This window comes from Grus americana, chromosome 2 (genome assembly GCF_028858705.1).
Source record: "Grus americana isolate bGruAme1 chromosome 2, bGruAme1.mat, whole genome shotgun sequence".
NCBI classification, from domain to species: domain Eukaryota; kingdom Metazoa; phylum Chordata; class Aves; order Gruiformes; family Gruidae; genus Grus; species Grus americana.
In genome coordinates, this window is record NC_072853.1 from 146,188,663 (window position 1) to 146,212,381 (window position 23,719).

The 23,719-nt window shown below is 41.4% G+C and overlaps 1 protein-coding gene across 3 annotated transcripts; it reads left to right on the top strand.

Annotated features, from left to right (window-relative positions):
- Positions 1 to 954: 954 nt before the first annotated feature.
- On the top strand, positions 955 to 23,651 carry PTER (phosphotriesterase related). Of its 3 annotated transcripts, none has more exons than XM_054817007.1 (5): positions 955 to 1,084; positions 13,053 to 13,488; positions 15,636 to 15,901; positions 19,335 to 19,475; positions 22,815 to 23,651. In XM_054817007.1, exons 2-5 carry the CDS (start codon positions 13,057 to 13,059, stop codon positions 23,023 to 23,025), a joined length of 1,050 nt encoding a protein of 349 aa, XP_054672982.1. In that variant the 5' UTR covers positions 955 to 1,084; positions 13,053 to 13,056; the 3' UTR covers positions 23,026 to 23,651. The 3 variants fall into 3 exon arrangements, with proteins under 3 accessions (XP_054672982.1, XP_054672981.1, XP_054672983.1); XM_054817006.1 differs by having other exon boundaries at positions 997 to 1,084; positions 13,000 to 13,488; XM_054817008.1 differs by having other exon boundaries at positions 1,007 to 1,084; positions 13,184 to 13,488.
- The last annotated feature ends 68 nt before the right edge of the window (positions 23,652 to 23,719 follow it).

Here is a 23,719-nt window from a genome sequence, read left to right on the forward strand (position 1 = left end):
AGGCACACCAGAATCCATTTGCAGGCACTGTGCTGCGACACCGAGTGCAGGTTGAGGCTCTGCAGAGGAGGATGTGGGGCCATTGCTGGCCCCGACTTGCTACCAATGGGGACTGGGAAGGAGTCAAAGTAGAATGGATAGCAACAAGAGCAGCAAGAACTTCTCCCAGAAAAGCTTGAGCTCTCCTTGGTCTCAGGAAACAACGTCTGCACAGTGCACAGGGTGGCTTTGCTGCAGCTTTGGCTGTGTGAGAGGGCTGGAGGAGCTCACTGCCCTGTGTGCCTGTGCTAGTCACGTTGCCAGCATCTGTTTACCCTTCTATAAAACGGAATAGTACCACAGAGGATGCTGTGAGCCTTAGGGAAATAAGACACTTTTGAGATCCTGGATGGAAAGTGTAAGAACTTGGTGTCAGCTGTTTTAATTTCATACTTTAAAGCACCTGCATTTTTCTCTCAAATCTCTGTCATTGTCATCCTGTTTGAGTACTGGGAAGCACCTCTTCAACCTTCCCTGTTATTTGCATTGCAAGGGCAAGTTAGAAAATACTGCCTCTTGCAAGCCCAAGCTTTCAGCGTGATCTCCCAACCCCCCAAAATGACTCAGTGGATCCAAGCCTCCTCCCTGCTGTGTAAACAGGGGTATGAGCAAGGACAAGCAGGACGCTCACATCTACGGACTCTCAGTTGTACTTGGAGCCAACGCTGGCACGAAACGCTGCGGCGCCTCACTCCAAGGGGGAACAGGCTTCTGGGGAGCACGAACCATGGGTGGCGGGGAGGGAGCCCGGCGCCGGGGCCCACCGCGAGTACCGAGCAGGACGGGTCCCGCAGGGAGCCAGGGGGGCAGCGCTCGCCTCCCCTGCTGCTCGCCCGGCCCGCCGGGGCGCCCCAGGCTCCGAAGTCCCCGCCGCCCTCGCACCCAGCCCGCTCCCCCGCCTCCGCCGCCCGCTCCCGTCCCCGGGGCCGGGCTGCTGTGGGGAAGTCCCGCCCCGAGCGGGGCGGGAGCGGCGGGCTGCCGGCCCAGGGGCCCTGCTGCGGCCGGCGGGGTTGACGCGCTGCTGGCGGAGGGTCGTGCTCGCGGGGTAAGCGAGCGAGCGGGCGGGCGCGGCGGGACCGTGGCGCGCGTTTCCTCAGCCCGCCGAGGCACTTCGTGTCCTCGCCGTGGCCCAGACTCCTCTCGGGTTCGTCCTGAATGCCTTGGGCCCGAGAGGCGCCCGGGTCGGGAAACTTCGCCGGAGTTGAGGGACGAGAGCTGCTTCCGCTCCTTCCGCCGCCGGCTCGACGCGCTTTGCCCGACCCGGGAGGCCCCGAGGCGGGGAGGGCGGGGAGTGGCGGCCGCGGGTAACGGCTGCGCGTCGCGCTTCTGCAGCGCTGGGCCCGCGCTGTGGGGCGGTGGCCTGAGGCGGGCGGGCCGGCGCTGCGTGGTTGGGAGCGCAGGTCTGAGTGCTGGGGCTTAGGGGGCCGGCACCCAGCCCGCCCGGGTGCAGCCTCGACGGAGGGGCCCGCAGCTGTGAGAGGGACGGCGACGGCGGGACGCGGGAGGAGACCGCGGCCGGGACAGCGGCGCTGGGGCAGGCAGGGCTCCTGCAGGGAGCAGGTCTGGAGCTTGAGGTGATGAACACCTCCTTTCTGGAAAAGCGGTTCACAGGATCGGATGATAGTTATCAGCAGAGTAAGCTGATAACTCTGGCAAGTTTCACTGAGTGCAGCTAGGCTGCTATTATTAGTGCTGGTATTTAATATTTGTACAGTCATAACAAGTTAAATATTGGAACTACGTCCTCTCTAGTCCTCCTCTCCTGTCAGTCCCTGAGGGTGGCTCCATGAAGGAACAAATGCCTTAATCCAAAACTGGGACCTTCAAAGCCTGCCTTCAGCTGCCTTTCCATCTGGAGCACCCATAGCCTTCTACAAAATGTTTCCAGAGTTGCTTAAGCTTGATAAGGCTCAACAGCAAAATTCCAGACTTGCCTGCAAGCCTTGTTGGGATCTAGACAACTATGCATTTTCTCTTGTGGCCTGAGGTGTGCTGTCCTTTACAGAAGGCAGTTGCACCAGATGCCCTGCCTTCTCCTCCCCTTGCACCAGTTTGGTGAGCTGCAGAGAGGAGTGCTGGTTCTGAGTGAGGGAGTTTCGGGTCCCCACTGCCAAGTGGGGTTCAGCGCGGCAGCTGAGCTGCCGCCCACCGTGGCCTTGGGTGTTGGGCAGCCCCTCTGCAGCAGGTCTTGTGTTGTGGTGACGTGGTCCCAAGTTGAAGCATACAGGTCCTGTTGGTGGGGAACTCAGATGAGCATCTCTTGGCCTAGCAAGTACATGAATATATATGATCTCTAAGAAACTTGTAGATACAGTTCTTTTTTTAGGCATGTCTGCTGTTAAGGATAGTATCTTCTGTATGCTAAAGGCTTCTAATAACTCTTGAATGAAACAGATTTTTAGCTGGAGGTCACTTGCTTTTGGAAAATTGTGTTTTGCTTGTCTGGAATTCCCCTGTGTTTATACTGGATACATTATTCGACATCCTCTGTCGTAATATGTTCTGTAGTGTTTAAAGGTTGTTGCCTTCTTTCAGCTGGGGGCTGGTGCCAGTGATGGGTGAAGCGATGCTTCTAATAGGTAGTTTTGTATCATTTTGTCAGGTACTTTGGAATTGTTATATGGAATACTACATAAGTGTCATTTATTATTGTGAATGCCTCTGATGTTTTGGAATTAAACAGACATAATATTTGCCATCATGTCACCATCATCACATTCATTTTTGTAGTTATAATCAAAGGTGGCAACAATGGCATTCAGATGCTTAATTACATTTTATATAGGTGACCAGTGCTAACTTATTAAATTAATGCATGGCTGAGCAAGAACAAGTGTCACTGCTTCCCTCTGTGGTTAGGGATCCGTCAACTTGCTCTTCATGTATAAAAATCAGTATATAGTAAAGCACATGGCACCGATGAGTTCTGTGTTTATTAAAGGACTGTTTCTCTGAATGCTCTGTGGATTTTATTATTTCACTTGATGCAGATCTAAAATATTTTTTCTATCTTTCAAAACTGGAAATACTGAACAAGGTTCATTTTTTAGTAAGTTGAAACCAAGACTTCTTAAGGTTTCATGAAAACAGAGAAAAGAGACTTCTGCTTGCATCCAACTGGCCACCTGTCTGGTAGGGGGAGGATTAGAAACCCGTCCAGGTTGTAGAAACCTAAAGTTCAAGTCCCTAGTTTGATTCAGAGCAGTTTTGAACTTAGGTTTTCTGTGTTTCTGGACAATATAGAAGTGATTACATTACCCGCTGTATTGGAAAGGAGAGGGAGTGTCCCATCCCCCTAGTTCTAAAAAGAAATTTCATCTTTTTCTCAAAACTGGTAGGATAGGTTTTCTGCTTTAGCATCATTTTCTGGTCACAAATTAAAAAGCTTCCTTAGAATTTTTTAAGCAGTGGCCATCTCTTTGATCTGATATTAATATGTATGTGGGTAATAATCCAAGAAAGGCATTTTATCCTAGCAATGGCTGAAGTATGTTTCAGAAGTATTCAACTACTTGGATATGAAGAAGAAAGTAAGAAGAAAAACCACCAGCACCACCATCATCTCTTACGACAGTTTTAAGTAAATCACATTTTTTCAGTCGGATCTCAGAAACATGTAGTATTACTCTTCTCAAAGATATTCTGAAACCAAAGCCACAGGGTTTTTCCTGAAGTAACTTCTATAGAGGAGGGAGGACCAAAGAAGAATGGTATGTTACCTGTTGAGGTACTCTCTCTTTTTCTGCTCTTTCAGGATCTCACTTCCTGCCTCAAAGTGTAAAAGGAGAATTTTTTTATCCCACAGTTGTCTTTGCCCTGTCCTGAGTCTCTGTTGTGATGACTAAATGAAATGAATTCAACTTTTTCTTTGCTGTGATTTGCGTACCTTCTGGCAGATGGGTCATTCTCAGATGGATCTGGAAATGTTCAACTTGTCTTACTGCTTGAACTCTTGAGGATTCTAAACTTTATTGCAGGACTTGGCTATGTGTTACTCGCTTTAGCCTAGGTAGCGAAAAACCAGATAATTAATAGTTTCCAGGGCAAAGATACTGAGTTTGTATCTTCTTTCAGAAACACAGTGATTATCACATTCTGTGGTACAAAAAGGCAGAATGGTGGCAGAGTTCTGTGTCCAGTTCTTCTTAAGACTGAAGATTCAGCAATACCTGGAAAGAAAGCAGAAGGATATGCAGGAGACCTGACAGTCTCATCAGCTTGTGTGTATTGGTTGTTCTTGCTCTTTCACTATTGTACCCAGCTGTGGGTAAGAATTTAGTACCAGGAGTTGTACAAGCAAGAGGTCCTTGCCTTTGACTACTGACAAAGCATGCGGACTCTGTAAAGACAGTTTCTAAGTTAAAAGATACTCTTTAATTTATACCCACAGCTTTAAGCGTTCACTTGGCTCACATGACCTTTTCTTGTGCGAGGTAGTTTCTCATTAGAGCAGAAGTGGACCTTGAGAGGAGCATATGGCTTCCATTTCCTGACACAACCATAGCAGAACAGTCGTAGTTGAAACTGGGGTATTTTTCTTCCAGTGGGTCTTCAGACTGATTGCAGGTTTTGGGATACAGTTGTTTGCAGTACTGGGAAACTGAACTTAGTTCTGTGCATCTAAACCCATCGCTCACTATTACATAAAGTAGTTTTCTGGAAGTCCCTGCTTATCCCAGTTGCTGCAGTCTGTGATCTTGAATGAGGCACTAAACCCCATCTCCACGCTGTTCTCTACTGTGTGTCGCTTCACAGGCCCCAGTGAACCAGTGACTAGTACGTTCTGCCACAAAGCTGACCTTGGGGTTCATTCATCTGAATTTTCCAGCTAGTCATGTCCAGTCTCGACCCAGAGGTAGTAATGAACATCACACTTCCATTGCATAGGTATGTGTGGTGAGAAGGATGATGTCTGTTTTGTGGTGTCTTTGACCTCCATCCCTTTTCTCTTCAGCTCTGCATGTAAAGCTCCATAGACTGATTTGGTGTGGCTCTTGGTGATGGTGCCTCACAAGTGAGTGATAATGCTCCATCCAGCATGCTTAATGAAATGTTTAAGCTCATGTGAAAATATTTAAGCATATGTGACCTTAAATAGAAAACCAATTAAAGTCAATGAGAATAACAGTAAGAGTAGAGTAATGTGTGTGCTTAAGTTTCAAATTTGAAATCTAGAAGGAATGAGGACTGGACACGTGTTTCTGAAAAGCACAAACTTCTTTCCTACATCATGTTGTCCTAGCAAGAAAGAGAGTGTGTGCTTGTAGTCCAACACCCATGAGAAGCAAATATGATTCTGTTTGGGCTTAAGAATACAAATGCATGCATCAGCATGCAGGACTCAGCCAATATTTGCATATAGCATAATGTGACTTCAGTCCTGATTTTTGGCCTAAAACCAGTATGTGTGCATGTAAAATATAATTAATGTAATGTTGGACCCTAGGGGAGAATTTTTATCTGACCTTTTATCAGGAGCAATTTTGGAAGCTGCCCAAAATGTAAAATCCCCTGAAGTTCTTCTAAAGGAGATGTTGATGAAAATCTGCTTATGGGGATGTTGGTCTCAGATCTCTCTGAGCAAGAGAAACTTCAATGTGTCTTTGCTTGAAGAAGCCTAGGTTTTGAGACTCTTATCTGCAGAGAATTAAGGTAAAATAAAAGTCTGACTCTATTGTGCTTACAACAACTGAACTTTAACCAAACTGAAAAAAAGTGTGCAATGTATTACATACTAAGTGGCTTAAAGTCTGCGGCAAATCACTGTACATGTGCATATGTGGTCATGTGCAGATCACATGTGCTTGCTTTGATCCCAGAAGTATGGCCGTACTGTGAAATCAATGTGAGGCTGCACTTTGTTCTGGTGTGGCTGTTCAGCTGTAAGGAAGAAACCCATTTTATGTATGTCTGGCTCAAAGCCTAGCTAGAGCAAGAATGTGACCCTCAAACCGTGAGAAGCTGGAAGGCCTGTCTGTCCGCCACTAGCTGAGCAATAGAGGAAGTTCACGGTGAAAATTTTCACTTAGCTTTTCAGGTGAACATTTAAAAGCTTTGCTTCTCACCTGCCCAGTTCCTTTCCCCAAAGTGTGCTTTTTGGAGGTTCTGAGGGCAGCAAATTGATATATTGGCCTTTGACGTATGTGTAATAGTGTTTAAATTTCTCTTACAATTTAAGTGACTTTGCTTTTAGGTTGTAGGGTATTGCCGGTGCCACTCAAGCGATGTGGCTGCTGTGGTGTGTGTACATGTATATTTTGCTGGGACTTCTGCTTATCCTTATAGGATTATGTAAGGCTTGGCTAGAGTTCTAATTTTTTTCATAGCATGTATTGTAACTTTATAAAAAGTCTTACTTCCAGTCTCCTTTCTCAATTCTGTAGTGTAAAAGCTTTTTGGTTGCTCAAAACATACATAGAAAATCTTGTAAAAAATCAATATTTAGTGTTTCCTTTAGCTTGACTTCTCAAGGAAATTTGTATTTCTGAATGGTTTTGGGACCAGAGCTAGGTCATTGAAGGCCTCTGCATTAACCCAGTATTTTGAGTATCTCCAGAACGGTGTGTTTCAGGAAAAAAGACGGCAAGGTAGAGATAGGTGATGCTTTTTAAATACCTCCCCCAAGAGTTCTCTAGGTTTTGAATCTGTTGGCCAATTTCAGTTGAGAGAGTACAGATATCTGAAATGATGAGGTTCTTACTTGCTCCATGAAAATGTAGCCACTCAAAGATGGGAGACTGCAGGTGCCCCATTAAAGGAAGAGCTACAAAATATGCTTGTATGGAGTTAGACAGGAGTTCTTGTAGGAGAGAGGCACTGTGTTTTCCTCCTCTCTGAGAAGAGCTGTAGTCAAGGCATGAAAAATCTCCTGTGTGACATCGATCCTTAGGACACAAAGCCTTGCCTCAGTGTTGATGCTCATGGAAGTACTAGAGTGCCATCCTTAGACAACTTGACTGAGAACCAGGAGGAAGGCCAGCATGATACATCCAGTGTCCTTGTCCCCTTAGTACACTTCTGCACTAGACAAGGGGCCATACTATGAAAAGCTATCATGATACTTGCTTTGTTGTTTTTTTTTAAATTAACAGAGCAGGAAGGTAGTGAAAAAAGAAGACACTGCCTCTGAATAGATAAGATTATTTTCCTTAGTTCATTTTTCTGAGTTAGCTTGTAAGTTCAGCAAATCATGATAATCTCATAGCACCAGTTTAGGAGAAGAAAAAGACCAGTGTCACTTCTGACCAATGTCAATTCTGAAGATAGAGAAGAGTAAAAAACGAGTTTAATGAGAATAATCTGCATCACCTTCAGAGAAACACAGCTGCCATTTCTGCAGAAGAGATGGGAGTTTTCTCAGAAACCTGCATTTTTTCATAATACTTTTATTCCATTTCTAAATTGTTTCTTGGGCAAAATAGCGCAAAAGCAGTATGAGATGTGCTGTTAGCTCACCTAACACAGAGACAGCTAGTGGTGCTGTGAGAGTGCCCGTGTAGGCGTATGGCATCACAGGCTGTTGAACACCTTTGCAGACATTGAAGCAGAGGGAATTGCTCAACTAAATGACAGGTCAGCCTGTATCTGTCCTTCTGGAGCAGATGCAAGTTCTCTTTTACTGCTGCTCTTGCCCAGCCACTTGTGGTGAACTCTTCTTCACAGCCCCTTGTAGCTGAACTTCCCTGATGCTCTGCATGAGCAAAAAAGCCATGCTTTTTGAAACCAGTCTATAAGAAAGAGCTGGGTTTCAGGCGTGCTTGTCCTGTAATTAGTGCTTGTGAATAAATTTTTGAAGAAGGTAAAGTAGATCTGGCACCCATCTGTTAGAGAAGTAAGAAGACTTGCTTGTCTGGTGGGGAAGAGGAAGAACTGTGCTGGCAGTATTGAGTTCCTTCCACCCTGTAAACCTCTACAGAGTTGGCAGAAGCATGGGGAAAGAGAGAAAGAAGTTCATTTTTTAAATTCTTCCTGACGTAGTCTACATGTGTTCTCTTACCCTCTGCCTCTCTTCTTCGTCTTGCTAACTTTTTCCCTCATCGCAAAATGTTTACATGTGGGGAATGGTGAGATAACACAGCATAGACTAGCAAATGGTGATTTACTACAGATATGTCATATATTTCTAATTTGGGGCTTTTCTGTGCTCTGTAGAGGGTGCTCACAGTACAACTGAATGCTCAAAGTGTTTCCTCCATCTGTAAATATACAGTGAACCTGTCCTACATCACATTTCCTAGGACTGCATGGTTGTAAAGGAAAGACCCACTTAAAATGCTCTTGATGCAGCCAGGGCAGCCCTTGTTTCTAAACAGCAGCTGTGTTTAACTTTTTCTGAATATAATGAATACCTATTGAGCCATTTGTTTTGCTTTTTTGTAAATTTTGTGTCACAGCAATCTGGATTTAGTGTCGCTGTAATTTCACATTGTAATGTAATGACAGTAAAATGATGCCCATACAAGTCTGAGAGAATCTGTGCTAATACCATTAAAATGTGCTTACCGAATCAAAACAAATGCGGTGTTAGCATGTGGAAACTGTGTTTATGCGATTATAACGTTTCAGCAATATGAGATTACTGTAGGAAGCAACTAATCCAAACCTAGAGAGACTTCCCATTATAAGACCATTAAAATGACACAATGACTGAAGCACAAGTTTCAGATGGGAAAAGTGGAAACACAAATTTTGTCATCAGTATTCAGCCAAAACATCTATCAAACTCAGTGGAGTTTTTACCAGTCAGGAATGTAGTACCATGACCTTTTTAGCAGCAAGTCTCTTTTTCTTTTAACAATACCTCTCGGAAAAATATTTACTTCGCCAATATTTAATAGTTGGCTAATGGTGAGTTGTATTTTATGCACCATACAATTGGTAATTGTAAAGATTTGTCCGGAGTTTATTACAGAAATGTTAAGGTATTGTTTCAAGGCTGTTGTGAAATAATAAAAGTTTTGGTTATATCTTGAAGTGATTCTCATTTTCTTTTTATCTGGATATGTAATTTTCAGGAAATACCATTTGTTTCTCTGTTTGTACAGCACCTAGAGCAGAGAAGCAAGGACCACCCTGGTGATACCACAGCATAAATTAGTGATTTCCAAAACCAAAATACCTGTTATTGCCACATAAGAGCCTACCTATTTATCTTTTGTCATAGGAATCAGCACCTTTACCCTCCCCTCAGACTGTGTTAAGATTCAGTAAATATAATTCACAGGTCTTATGTAGGACCATCTAAAATATACTTGTCTTTTCCAGGATTGTTTCTTGGCTCCCTCCATAGTCCATGGAAGGAGGCTGATACTACAGAAAGTGACTTGTCCTATTCTATTACAAACATTCAGAATAGGGTTCACTATGAAAATGGTCTGCACAATTATTCTGTAGAAGAAATACATAATTTTAGATGGCTAAATGAGGTGATAGGAATTCAGTCTTTGGTGTATGAAAGAAGAAACTTTCTCAGAAGAAAGGTCTGTGTAAAACATGGAATGCAAGTCATTAGTAAAGCACACAATGTATTTCTCTAGTAACGTATACATGCTTAAATTAAGCAGCAGTCCTTATTCTATGTAAAAGCTGTTTGCACCTAAAATCTGTTTTAAGGACACTAATTAAATTCTGGTTCCATCAAGTGAATCTTATTAGGAATCATGTATCATTATAGCATAATCAGGGCATGCTGTCTGTGTAAATGACAGTAGAGAAGATATCAAGACAGTGGTTTTAAAAATAATTCTAGTCACAGGTTGTTGACTGTGTTTTTCATAATTTTTTTTATTAAAAGCAGTGGGTTTCTAAAACTGTGTTAGTAAGCAGGCACAGACATTAATATTAATCATATTTTTCATGCAGATAAAATTAGGCGTACTTTAAATGCTGTTTGTGTCAGTTTCCGTTTTTGTGACGCTTCTTATATTTATAAAAATCCTTGGCCTCAATCAAAAGGTTCAGTAGTAGGCAGTGGTTCTGTAAGCTCTGTATGTGTGCTATAATCTGAAATCTAGAGTCTAAAAATCAACAGATTCTATCTGCTACAAGAGGAACCTGGCACTGCAACTGGTAATTTTAAATGTTTCCTGCTGTTATAAATCAGAAGACAGCAGCCTCAGGCTATAAGATCTCACACACGCAACTATAGGTCTTCGTGGTGGTGAGGTGAGATTAATTGAGGGTAATCTAAATTAAGTGTGTCGGAAAGGAATTAGTGGGAACAAATGTTGAAAGTCAACTTTTTATCAAAGTAGTAATCTGAAAGTGAGGAAAAATTCACATTCAATTACAGTGGCCTTTTTGAGTAACTGCAGTATTAAATAACTAAAAATCTGAAGTGGAAAAGGAAACAGACTAATTGTTTTGTGTCAAGTTTTATCAAAAGAACTTAAATACTTAGTTATATAACAAAATATTTATATAGGTTTGTTTTCCTAACTTAATAAATGGATCTGAAAATTACCAGTGAACCAGTTTCCAGTGCAGAGAGTGGTTATCAATCTTTATGCTGTCAGGAGTTTACTGAATACCAGAGTGTAGATATTTAACACACACACAAAAAAAAAAAAAGAAAAAGAAAAAGAAGGGGGGGGAAAGCAAAGGTAATGCAATTATCTTAGAATTATCTTGGTCTCTTTGCTGTGCATATAAGAATGACTCAGTTCATTGAACTTTCTCCAAAATAGTGGGTTGCTCTATAGAGCACCAGTTTTGTTCAAGGATAGAATTAATGACTGGGTTGGACAACTTAATTGAATTGCAGCTAGCAGCAGTTTCTGACTAAGACAGGTATTTTGCTTTTAATTATTTGCTCAAGAATAATATTTTCTGAAATCATGCACTTATTAATTTATTTGGCAAAAAATAAATCATTATATTAATCAGCCAGCAGTCTGTTCTATGAGAGTAATTATTCTTTTGCCTTCTCAAACAAGTCAACACACTCGTCTAGAAATGAAATTCATAAAAGAACAGTTCTTCCTATGTCTGCTTTTACACAGGGCAAGCAAACATAGTCTGTCAGTCCTTTCTTATGGATAGCCAGGTTTTCATATTAAAATAACTGCCAGCAGTACAGACTTCACTAGGCAGGTGAGATCTGCCTTTTGGCAGTGGCTGGGTCACTTTCGTACATTGGTACTCTGACAATGACTGCTTCTCGTGAGATGAAAGTATCCCCAAAGAGACCTCGATGTTCTTGTGCCCTTTGATATGTAGAGTCCAGTGCCCTTCAGATTTCAGTTTTTCTGTCATCCCGGTAGATTAACTTTAGCAGTTAAAAGGAAAGTGTCCTCTGGGGCTTCACCAGTAACAAACCCATGTTTATGATATTATTCACTAAAAGGGAGACAGAAATGGGAAAGACCTCTCTCTTTAATCCATAATGCATGCTCTAGTTAGTCCTGTCCTCTAGACATGATTAAACATGTATTTTGTTTCATAACTGATGATTTTGGTTGACTAGGGATTATAACTATATATCCTCAAGGCTTTGCAACTAGCATCAGGAAGATCTAACATGAACTGGGTAGTCAGAAATCTTTAATGTTAATATGGCACATAAACCAAAAAGACTACTCCTACCCCCAAAAGAAAAAAATACCCCAAAATCTCAATGGGGAAAGCTGAGGCTAATTCTAACCTGTAGCGAGTCAGGCCAGACTTGCACAGGGCATATGCCTCCGACATGAACCTACTGCAGACAGTAGCCTCAATGTATATCTTCGTCACCACTCACTGGAAGTTTTGAGAAGTAATGTTGTTTCTTTCATGTTAAAGATGAAGAAGTCTCTTGGAGGCTGAGCCATTGTCCTGGTTCTGGCAAGGACAGAGTTAATTTCACAAGGAGCCAGGACAGGTGACCCAAGCTGGCCGGCGGCTATTCCATACCATGTGTCATCATGCTCACCATAAAGGGGCGCTAGCTGGGCAGGGGAGGGGGCCGTGTGGTTTCGGCGTGGTTCCGGGACAGGCTGAGCGTCTGGTCGGTGGGTCAGTCGTCAGATCGGTAAATTGTTCTCTGTTACCACCCATTGTGAATATCTGTTATCAGTACTGTTGTTGATTGTTTCCCTCTCCCTTGCTGTCCCAGTAAACTGCCCTTATCCCAACCCTGGAGGCTTTGCCGTTGTTTTTCTGTTCTCCCCGTCCCGCTGGGGGAGGGGTGAGCAAGCGGCGCGTGGCGCTCAGCTGCCGGCTGGGGCTAAAGCACATCAGCCATATGAATTGTTAGGCTAAGGTCTGTTCTTAACTGGTAAAATATTTGGCCAATGAAGCTGATGGGAAAAGCACTTTGGCTTCTGCCCTGCTGTAACTGTAGCGACTGTTGTTGGCGTTGGAAGAGTTATCCTGGGCTGTTCCAGACCTCCGCAGCACAGCTGGCAGGAGGACCTGAGCCTCTGTTGAAGTCTAAGGAGCAGATGACCATCCCCATCCTGGTGTTCCTCATGCAGATGGCCAGACAAGGTGCCTAAACATGGAGAGCTTCCTCGGCATGCGAGAGGGATAGTGACTCTTGGAGAACACAGATAAATAAAATGAACGTACCAGTAAGGACTATTCAGCCTTGGTGCCAAGTATGTTCATCTGGTGGCTCAAGCTGACAAAATTTGACAGCTGCTGAAGAGCAGAGAATCCTAAATGAACATACAGTGGTTGTTATGAAATGGGAAACATTTATCTTAATGTGATATTGACTGTAGCACAATAAATGATGATGTTTTCTCTGTACTGGAATGCGGTATTTTTACATTGCTAGAGTACCGATACAAGTGCATTTGAGTAAAATAAATGCTTCGATTTTCATATTGACCACTCTACTGGAAACAGCATTTGAAAACTTTCCAGTGAATACCACAGCGTGTAGGTACATGCGTGAGAGCAAGGAGGGAATTCAGAAATTTTGTAAAAAATGTTTGCTCCATCTGAAATGTTTTTGTTTCCTTTCTTCTTCCTTCCCAGACTTTTTTTAATCTGTTTTTGTGGGTTTTTTTTCTTTTTTTCTTTTGCTGAAGAAAAATGTCTTCCTTGGGAGGGAAAGCGCAGACTGTCTTGGGCCTTGTGGATCCAGACCGCCTTGGCTATACGTTGACTCATGAACATTTGACTATGAACTACAGCAGCTGTTTTTGTCCACCTTCTCCAGGCCATGAGCCTCTGTCCGATGGGCCCATTGAGATGAAGAACTTGTTTTGGATTAAGCAAAATCCCTACAGCCATAAAGAAAACCTTCTTTTGTATCAGGAGACAGATGCTGTGAAGGAGGAGCTGTTGCATTTTAAAGCAGCAGGTGGTGGGACGATTGTGGAAAACACAACTACAGGAATTGATCGGGATATGAATACTTTGAAGAAACTTGCTGAAGAAACTGGAGTCCATATTATTGCTGGGGCTGGGTTTTATGTGGATTCCACTCATTCTTCTCAAACACAGGCCATGACAGTGGAGCAGGTAAGTCTTAACCATTGCTTCTGAGTCTCTCTCCTATGAATTATGCCTGGGTGAGTCAAAGTTGGAGAGAAGTTCCAGCAAAATAGACGAAATCTGGAAGTTCTTAATGTGAAAAACTTGGGAACAGCATTACTGCTTATGTGTTATAGCTGGACCAACGCTACTTGTGTGTGCTGAAATTATCTATCAGCATTTCCAATTGTTAAGCTCCATTTTCTCTCAGGGATTTGTTATCATGCAACAGTAAAAGGAAAATAAAGTACTTCATGTGTAGACATCGAGTAGAGAACAATTATCCTGTTCTTTTTACAATTTTTAAGGATGGAATATATCCCTTCTGCCTCTTTTGTCTCTTTTTCTGGCTAATTGCTTCCCAATGAGATCACCCAGAATTCTTGTGAAAAGCACAAATAATTGCAGTATTTACAGGACAGTTGTAAATCATTGCTCTGCTCAGGCTGGCTGTGGTATCTCTCTTCTCTACCATTTGTCCAGACTTTTCAGGGCAGAGTCGACATCAAATTGTTTGTACGGCGCCTAAGACAATGTGTTAATAATGACTGAGGTCCCGAGATATTCCTATAATAATAAATATTCATTCATCTTTCATTAAGAAGGTGTGATGAGAAGGAGAAGAGGGAAGGGAGCTTTCCAAGGCCGGATGCTGTGAATGTGGGATGAATAGAGCTGAGAAATTTTTTAAAAAATCTGTCACAGTTTACAAATGAGTCAAATTAATTTTAAAAATCAATGGTCAAAACTTGAGCAGATGTAAAGTGATGCAGTGCTGCCAACCACACTGGACCCAAGCTGGCCCAAGCTGTACCGAACAGTACTAGTTTTCCTAAACATTCTTGCATTTGCTTGAAATTTGATACAAATAGATTTCTTGGGGCAAAGGTTTCCCTTCTATATTTGGTGGACTGCTGGAGACCCACAGATGTCCTGTATGCAGTGACTGATCCATGATAACTGGTGGTTCCACATTTCCCAGTGAATTTGATGTGATGATGTGTTTTCTGATTTGGCAAAGACAGTTCGAATATTTTGTTGCCGGTCCTAGATGAGCTATTTAGTGATACAAAGACGTTGCTGCAGGAGAGATGTTCTTCAGGAGAGGAATGAATTCTCTATCATAGGATAAAGTGTTGGGCAGAAGCCTGCTGTAAATTGCAATAGCTTGGACTGAGTTTTGCCTGTAGATTGAGTATTTACCAATATGTTGTATGAGGCTATTGCGCAGACAAGGTGTGGAGTAACGATAAGTTACAGATTTATTTGAAAATTGGTGTGGGGTTTTTTGGTTTCCTGGATTTGCTTGCAAACCTTCCTTCTTCCTCTGTTCACTTTATTCTTCCTTAAAATCATGATTTCCCTAACATTCAGGGCCAAAGAGTTAGAAGGTCATCATCAGTGCCATTTTGTGCTCTGAATTCTGAATGTATTCTTTATGGCCTATTCTGGAAAAGACAAACTAAAGCTGCTATAACAAACTGCTTTTATTAGCAGATTCTGATGTCTTTTTTGCTTATGAATATTTTAAAAGCAAGCTAATTTTGACCCTGTAAGTTTGTTGGCTGAGCTTTGTTCTTGTAGTTCTGAAGTCATCGGAGCTCCTGTCATTTTATGTCAGCATTACCACAAGCAGGATTTGCCTTAAACTTGTCTCTTTGGGATCTTTGCCAGAGTTTCTCCCTTCCGTATCTGAGTGACAAAGTTTCCTTATTCTCTGGGCTCTCGTTTTGCAAGAAATTACACTGAATTATTTCTGGAGCCAGTTCAGGAATGTGAGGCACACGTTTCATGCTGCGCTAAATTTGGGTTTTTTAAAGAAAAATTAATCTCAGCCTAAATCAGTGTTCAAATTTTATGTAGACCAGCTTTCCCGGCTAACCTGGGCAACTGTGTGAGTGGATACTGTTAAACTGATTTGCTTTGTGTTTATTTTGGTCTTAGTGAATGGCTAGCATAACATTAGTTGACAGAAACCAGATTTTAACTGCAGTGTTTTCACACACCCGACTGTTAATTAAATAAGTTCAGAAAGACCTCGGGAGTATAACTAGCACAGTGTCCATAGGCCAAATTTGATGCTATTTAACACAAATAGCATTAATAACCAAAAATCTCATTTTTCTGTTCTCTAGCTTACAGGCATTATTGTTGATGAGATACTCAATGGAGCGGATGGGACTAACATCAAGTGTGGTGTGGTGGGAGAAATAGGTTGCTCCTGGCCTTTGACTCAGAGTGAACACAGAGTGCTTCAGGCAACAGCACAGGCTCAGTCCCAGCTTGGGTGCCCCGTTATCATCCATCCTGGCAGGAACAGCGATGCACCTTTCCAGATTATCCGCATTCTGCAGGAAGCTGGGGCTGATGTTTCAAAGACAGTCATGTCTCACCTCGACAGGTAAGCAGACTATTCTGCTGTCGTTCTGGCAGTGTTGCCGCAGCCCGCTGGGGTTTGGGGGAGCTACTCTGCAAATAGCTAGGTTTGTGTTGTGCGCTGGGATCACGACATGATGAATTGTCTTCAAGTTTACTGACTTAAAAATATGAAGCTGCTTACATAGAGCTTGATGATCTTTCAGCACTTCAGTCAGGATCAGCTTTTAGGCTTATGCTGATAAAGAGATTTGGGGATTTTAAACACTCTCTTTGAAGGCCTGGGAGCGAGATTAGGAATAGCTGTAGCCACATTTTTAAAAAATGAGTATTCCATTAATTTGTAGCCCTGCACAAATCACTGCATTTAAAACGAATTGGACATTGAGCAGCTCTCATCGAGGGGGAAGCTGCAGGGCTTCCAGCATTTTTGAAAACTGAGCAACTCTTAAGGGCCTGACCAAAGTGTCTCAGATACTAATGGAGAACTCCTTGATTTGGCTGGATGCTGCATCAAAGCAGAAGCCAGACCTTTTCAGTTCTGCTACCAGACAGAAGAAATATTGCTTAAAAGGAAGTAGTTGGGTTTTGGATAGTTCTTAGGATAGACCAGAGAGTTAACTTTTAGTTTCCTTGAGAGCAAAAACCAGCAGTCCCACATCAGATGTGGAGAGGAATTGGGGTGCTTTTCTCTCTCCAGTTTAGAAACACAGCCTTTTATTACCAAATCAGTTTTGCGTGACCTTGTGCTACTCATGGTGAGCTGGAAGACATCCAAGCATTGATTAGTTTGGCCAGTTGCTGAATAACGGAGACTGTTTGTGGTCATATGATTCTCAGCAATTGGATTGTTTGCCCTCAATGTGAGTGTAATACAGGCAAGAGCGCTGTGCTCCAAATTTCTAACGGTTATAGGCTGTAAGAGCTTGTAAATCAAGCTACAGGTGTTCTGTATTCACACAGAGCTCAATGTTTTACTTGGAGATTTTAGGAGCATAAAATTCAGTGACACGAAATTTTATTTATATTTGATTATATATAAATGATATGGGCATTCTTTATGTATTTACCTGCATTCCATTTTATCTATAGCTATATTTTTCTCTCACTTTTGAAGAAAAACTGATTACTTAGATCTTTGTATGAAAGAGAACTGAGCAAGCTGCAGTTGCCAGTACTTACATAGCCATTTTGATAAAACATAAACATGCAGTTATTTTTTTCTGCCTTTATATGTTGTTGCAAATCATTGAATTCAGTGATTTATTGGTGGAAAATAAGCAATATAAGTAGGAAAACAGTCAAGACAGAGGTGCAGTTTCACTAACAGCCGTTGATGCACAATATGGCATTTCCTTATACTCTTTCTATCATTACTTTCACACATTCAGGTTGGCACTCGCTATAACATAGATGCTAAACTACTGTGAAGTTTGTCTTTGCAATGTGCTTTTAACATTTTAAGTCTCCACCAGTGAGAAGAATCCACGTGGGAGCATCCTAGTCCCTTAAATGTGAGATAAATTTGTACATAGCTCCATATTTCATGCCTGCTTTTGACATAGACAGAATGGTAGTTTTCAGGTGGATTTACAGTCAAATGATTAAACTAAAATGCTGGCTACCGTGTTTTGCATTTTAGCACCTTAGAACAAAAGGTAGCAAGTGTTCATAGTGAAACTATGGTGTAGATAAATGCTGGGAAGCAAAAGCTATCGAGTCTTGGCCTTGGCCATTTATTACGGATTAAGGTTATAAAGGTATCTTGGTAGACATCAACATTGATTCACTTCAGTAGCTTTTGTAGAAGGCTCACAGCAACTGTTGTGAATGCCTGTTTGATAATGGTTTGGTGGATGTCCCTGCGGTGATTTATGGATCAGGTCCAAACTCCAGGATTCTTCTCTGTGTCCCATCACCTTTTCCCTGCGTTCAGGGCTGCTCAGGGACACGTGTTGCCCAAACACCTAATTCCAGCACAGGGATTAGCAATTTGAGCTGGGAACTGCTGCTACATCCGTGTGGCTTACAAGAGGACCCAATGGCTGATGAAATTAAGCTCTCCTGCTCTTTGTTGGGACAGAGCACCACTAAGAATAGTTTTAAAAAGAAATTGTTCCGGCTGTGATTTTGAAGTATGTCATTGGGTGGTTTTTGCCACCGGCACAGCATTGAATACTTTTGTCTACAGTGTCCCTGTGAACTGAGCGGGGCTGGATGTAAAATACCCCCTTCTCTTGCTCTGCACTTTGAAAACTCATTTGGTGATAAATGTTCAATTTCTGTAACTGTAACATTTATTTAAAAATAACATTTTTTATTAATTACAGTTGGCAAGTCGTAGACTCCTGCTGATGGCAGGCTTGTTTGAACAAGGGTTTTCTCTCTCTCAACCCATCTGTTTCTCCTACTTGATCCTGTGGTTAAGTCATAATATTGAAGTTGTGACATCAGTCGTTTCCATAGCAACAGACTGTGATGTAATTGTATAGGGTAAAATTACTTTGTGACATCGATATCTGCAAGAATAAGAAAAATAAACTGCTGCCCTTTTGGTTAATTTTGCTGTTCTTCTGGAAACTTGTTTTTTCCTTAGATGAAACAAACTGTGTTGTGGTTATAAAAGTATAAAGTATCATTTGAGTGGTTCTGTTTTCCTTTGGAAAGCTTATACTCTTGGTAAAAGTGTTTCAAAGAAAAAAAAAATATTCCAGAGAGCTCTTATTTCAATTGCCATTCTTTTCCAAATGAGTGATGGGTTTTAGCAGCTTTGTTCCTTCACTCTTCAAATCCGCTGCAAAGCCCGTGTCCCAGGTACTCACAATGCCATTATATATTTTGGTGAGAGCGTTTCCTTGAGGCGTTCTGGCCAGATCCCAGTGCAAACAATGATATATTGCTGTTCTAATGACAATCTAGAAACATCACTGTACAGAATAGAAACTAAAGACAAAGTTGTGTATTACCGTTGTGTGATGGATGAAACAAGCCCTGGATGTAGCTGTCTCCTGTAACTCTTTTGGGAAAGTAAATCTCTCTTGTGTAAGCAATCCATTGTCTTTTTTTAAAATGTCACTATGAATTAACCTCCTCCTTAAATGTCCTTCCTTGTTAGGTTGTCTGTTGAGAGGGTTAGTGACACCAAAGTAAGTAACTTTTCTGTTTCCATTTAAAGATTATCATAAATGTTTTCATTATTTCAGGGGGGAGGGGTTTTGTTTTGTTTTGTTTTGTTTCAATGCATGAAGTCCCAGAGCAATGTGAGAAAGACGGTGCTGTGTAGCAGCTTAAGGTGCATGTGTCAAACAGGGGTCCTGTTTTTCAAAAGGATGAATTAAATCTTAGATTATTGTTTTTGTTCCTTGCAAGTAGGAAATCGCAAAATGCCTATCGTCCGTACCATGAATTTTTTTTTCTTCCTGTGACAATGCTGACTTTGTGTTATATATGTTCTGCAGGACTATATTTGATACAAAGAAACTTCTGGAATTTGCTAAACTGGGATGCTATTTAGAGTATGACCTATTTGGTACAGAATTTCTTCATTACCAGTTCCATCCTGATATTGACATGCCGAGCGACAATGAAAGAATCGCAAGGTATCTGCTTCCATGCCGTTTAAGCTGTAGTGTTACCATTGAGAAATTAATATTATTGGTACTTGTTTTAAAGGCATCACAGAGTAATTCTGCTTGCTGTTCAAAATTGTCTTTTTTCATACTAAAATGACGACAATTTTTTTTTCTGCTGCTGTCACGTCTTCAGGGCAGCATGTATAATTTCTTCTGTCTGCAAAGGAAGATGTAGAATCATTGTGTTGTAGAAAGTTACTTGAGAAAAAGATCAAGAACATTTTTAACTTCATTCTCTGTCCTAATTCCATGCTGATTTCGTTGAATTTATCATTTACTGCATTTATATAGACTGTAAAAAAAAAAAAGGCTGGAGATACTGGATTTATGTTATGGTTTGGCTTTTGTTTGAGGCATAGTGTTGGAAACCCAGTGCTGCTACTAAGCATCATCTGAGCCTGTTGCATCTCCTCACGAAAGCACTAACTGAGCAAAACTCACTGGTTGTTTTGGGTGGATTTGGTCCTGTGCTTCCATCCTGAAGACCAGACTTTTGTTCTTCCTCCTCCCCCTCTCCTTTTGCCCTTTCTCTCTTTTGAAGGATAAGATTCCCGTCTCCTCAGAACTCCCATGCTTTCACACTCGCAATGTGAAAATATTGGCCCCACTGCAGGATACCTCTTCCCTGCTTCTCATCATCTCACGTGCAGTCTCAGCTCAGCTGCGCAGCAGATCTGTTGTTGTGCTGTGCTAACCCAAGGTATTGCCAAGGAGATGCATTCCTTGCAGAAGCTGAGGTGGGTAGGATCAGCTGGGAATGAGCTTCTCATTCCTTTCACGCTGTCCGGAGGTGCGATCCTCCTGTGCTGTTTGTCCACAGTGTTCATGCACAGTGAAGGGGCAGGTTTCTGAGGGGGGTGCCATCCTGCCTGTGTCTTTTTTCCTTCCAGAGTCAGAAACAATTCTTTCCTTCTCTTTGATGAGATAGATTTTTATGATCCCTGATCACTAATGAAGTAACTTTCTAGCTTTCATTTGTTTTCAGACATAGCTTCCCTGCCCCTCATTTTCAGATTAGCCTTAAAATTTTTCTTCTCTGTTCTTGGGCTGTTCTCTTCTTAAGGTGCTGTGGTTACTGTTCCACTTACTGCCAAGCGTTCGCTGCTGCTTTTCACACTAGAAATCGTTTCTCTCTGTTAACAAGGCTCTCAGCCTTGCATTCAGTATTTTAAACTGTTGCAATGAATCTGCAGTTTTCACATTTAGGATGGGTAAAGTTGCTTCCCTCCGCTGCGCCTCCTCCCCTCTCCCGTGCCACAGGAGGTCAGCACGTACAGAAGCGCTGTGAGGAATGTACGTAGAGGAATGGCCTATGCCTTGGTTAACGAGTGGTTGTTCAACCGTGGCAACATTTTCATTCCGTGCATGATACTTGCTCAGCCACCGATGTCTCTCCTTAAACTCTCTGGTATTTGAGTAGGAAGCAAATATGAAAATTTTGTCGTCTCATTGTATGGTGTCATTAAATGGATTTTGTTGGGCTTTTGATGCATCCGCACTGGACATAGGATGGCAGTGGCAATCTCCTTGGGGTTGTTTTTTTTTTTTTGTCAAACAGCACCAGAGAGGTGGAAATCAAATTGAGCTGTAAATATGTTGATGAAAATACTAAATGGAAAATATATGTTCAGGTCTTGTCTATTCAAAACGTAAACTTCTATAGTCATGCCCTACCTATCCAAACACAGTTTAGCCGTGTGCGTACTCATGCATTTTTGCTGCAATCTACTGCCAATGCAAGTCAAAACCTGATTTTTTTCAGGGACAGTTTTTCTTTGAGTCAGAAGCAAGTACTAACTAAACTGAGAGGAATGAGCAAAAAGCAGCAGTGAATATGGAATATAAAGGACCTTATGCGTCCCCAGCCCATGAAATTAGTCCAAATATGAAAAGAAATGATTCTAAGATGATGTTTGGTCAGCAAAGAACTTAGTCCTTCCAGCGTCATTGCTTTTACTCTCTGGTTGGCTTGTGGTCTCTGTATTTCAGGCTGGAGAAGATACTTACGATGTTGTAATACTACAGTTTGTAATACTACAGTATACATAGTATTGTGCATTATAAGGCACAATTTATGATGGGTTTATGAAAGATGCTATTTTTTTACCAACTTCTATCTTACTTGCCTTCTTCCTGCTGCCCATATTGATTTGATCCTGCTCCATGTATCTCCTCATAACTAATGGTAATAAGAAGTGACAGTAAGGGCTTTCAGATATAGTGTGGTTACTTATAAAACTAGTATTTGCTTTCTTGCTGATCAAAGCACAGTCAGGAAGGTAAAAATTAGATTTTCATAGTGCTGGCAAATGATGGAATTGGGTGCCTCCATGAGGAACGAGAACTTTCCAGGTCTGGTCTATCTGTCTCTGCCACTTTAATGCTGCAATCTACTGCCAGACTAAACTGAAGCTTAGTAGGGAAACTTAATAGTCATGCAATGCAGGCACCCACCGAATAAATTCTAAAGAATGAGCTGAGCAAGGGATGATGGTTGCCAGAGTGAAATGTGGAGCAGAAGGACTTGTTGTAGCAGACTAGTTACAAGGGACTGACCAGAAGAATTACTTCTTTTTCCAAGCTGACTTGTCATTTTGCCAAGTCTGCTTAGTTGGGCTGCCGTAATAACTCCTCTTATTTCTCGGCATACGCTAGCACTGTGCAATGCCTGTCTTTTCTTCTTCTTTAGTGAACGTCTTTGAAGCATGTTTGGATGATAACTGTCTATATGGAATATGATGCTGACAACTTAAAAATTTTATTAACTTGGTTTGCTAAATAGGAATTAACTAAAGATGTGAAAGTAATTGTGTAAATGAGACAGAAGCCTGGCACACACACGCAGTCTGGTCCTTGACAATTGTAATGGGACTAGCTTTGTGACAGAAGAACTAACCCCATGAATCGGTTGTGCTGAGAAGGAGTTTGTGTAGGAAATTACTACTTACTCATGTATATAAAACCTGTGTCCCATGCTTGGTGATGCTGAAGATCTTGAATTCCTCTGTGGACTTAATAGCACTGGGAATGCAAAGTCATGTGCCAGCTGGAAAGAGTTTTCCTTCTCCACTTTGAGATGTGTGGTGGTATGTTTTCAGAGGTGGGGTTTTTTTCATTCAATAAAATTATAGTGTTTTAATTTCAATTGAATATAAGGAATATGTCTTCTAAGTACCTAAAAATAATTATTTTCAGTAATAATAGAGTCTAGCAGTACAGTAATGTAAAAACTGTAAGTCCTGCTCAGTTCTGTGGTGTTGCAGAGCGAGAACCTTTCACTGACGGATATGCTTTTTACTTTTGCAGGATTCGTATGCTGATCGATGAAGGCTATGAAGACAGAATTCTGATTGCTCATGATGTGCACACTAAGAATAGGCTGATGAAATATGGAGGTCATGGATATTCACATATCCTTAAAAATATAGTTCCTAAAATGCTAATTAGAGGCATATCCCAAGATAAAATTGATAAAATACTCCTAGCAAATCCAAAGCGGTGGTTGACTTTTAAGTAGGAATAATGAGTAAATATTCTCATGTTATATGGGAGCTTGATAAAATTCAGATTTGTTTCAGGAGAGCATGCTTTTTAAAACTTGGTTCTTTTCAGAGAAACTGGAAGTTATTAAGTAGATGCAAACAAACCAATTATGACTTATTTTTAATTAGAACAACAAATTTATGTATTATGTCTGCATTTTCTCCCTTCTACAAGTCTGTTAATGAATGATTTACTGGATATGAGCCTACCTGCAAAATGTTTTCAATTGAAATTTTAAAATAATTGTTTCAAGAGAGTAATCTAATTATTAGAAGTTACCCAAAAATGTTTTTGAAGATGCATCATCTGGACTTTGAAGGAAATTATGATTTTCAATTAAATTCCCCTTCTCCAGGGGATGATTTTAATCCTTGTAATATTGACAATCTTCTAATTATCCTTATATTCTTTAAATAATGCTTGATAAAAGGTCTGGGACTTTGAAGTAGCTTCCATAGACAACAGAAGGCAAAAGAAATCTCAATTCTAAAAAGATATTGTTTCTTTTTAGTTTAAGAATTTACTTGTTTTTAACTGAAAGTGTAAAAAAATAAAAGGAAAAATGTATTTCTGAATAAAGCAATATGATGACCTCTTAAACTATGTGCAGTATTATTACGGATGTCTTTTTTTTAACCACGGGGTTTTTTTATCCTGAACCTTTAGAA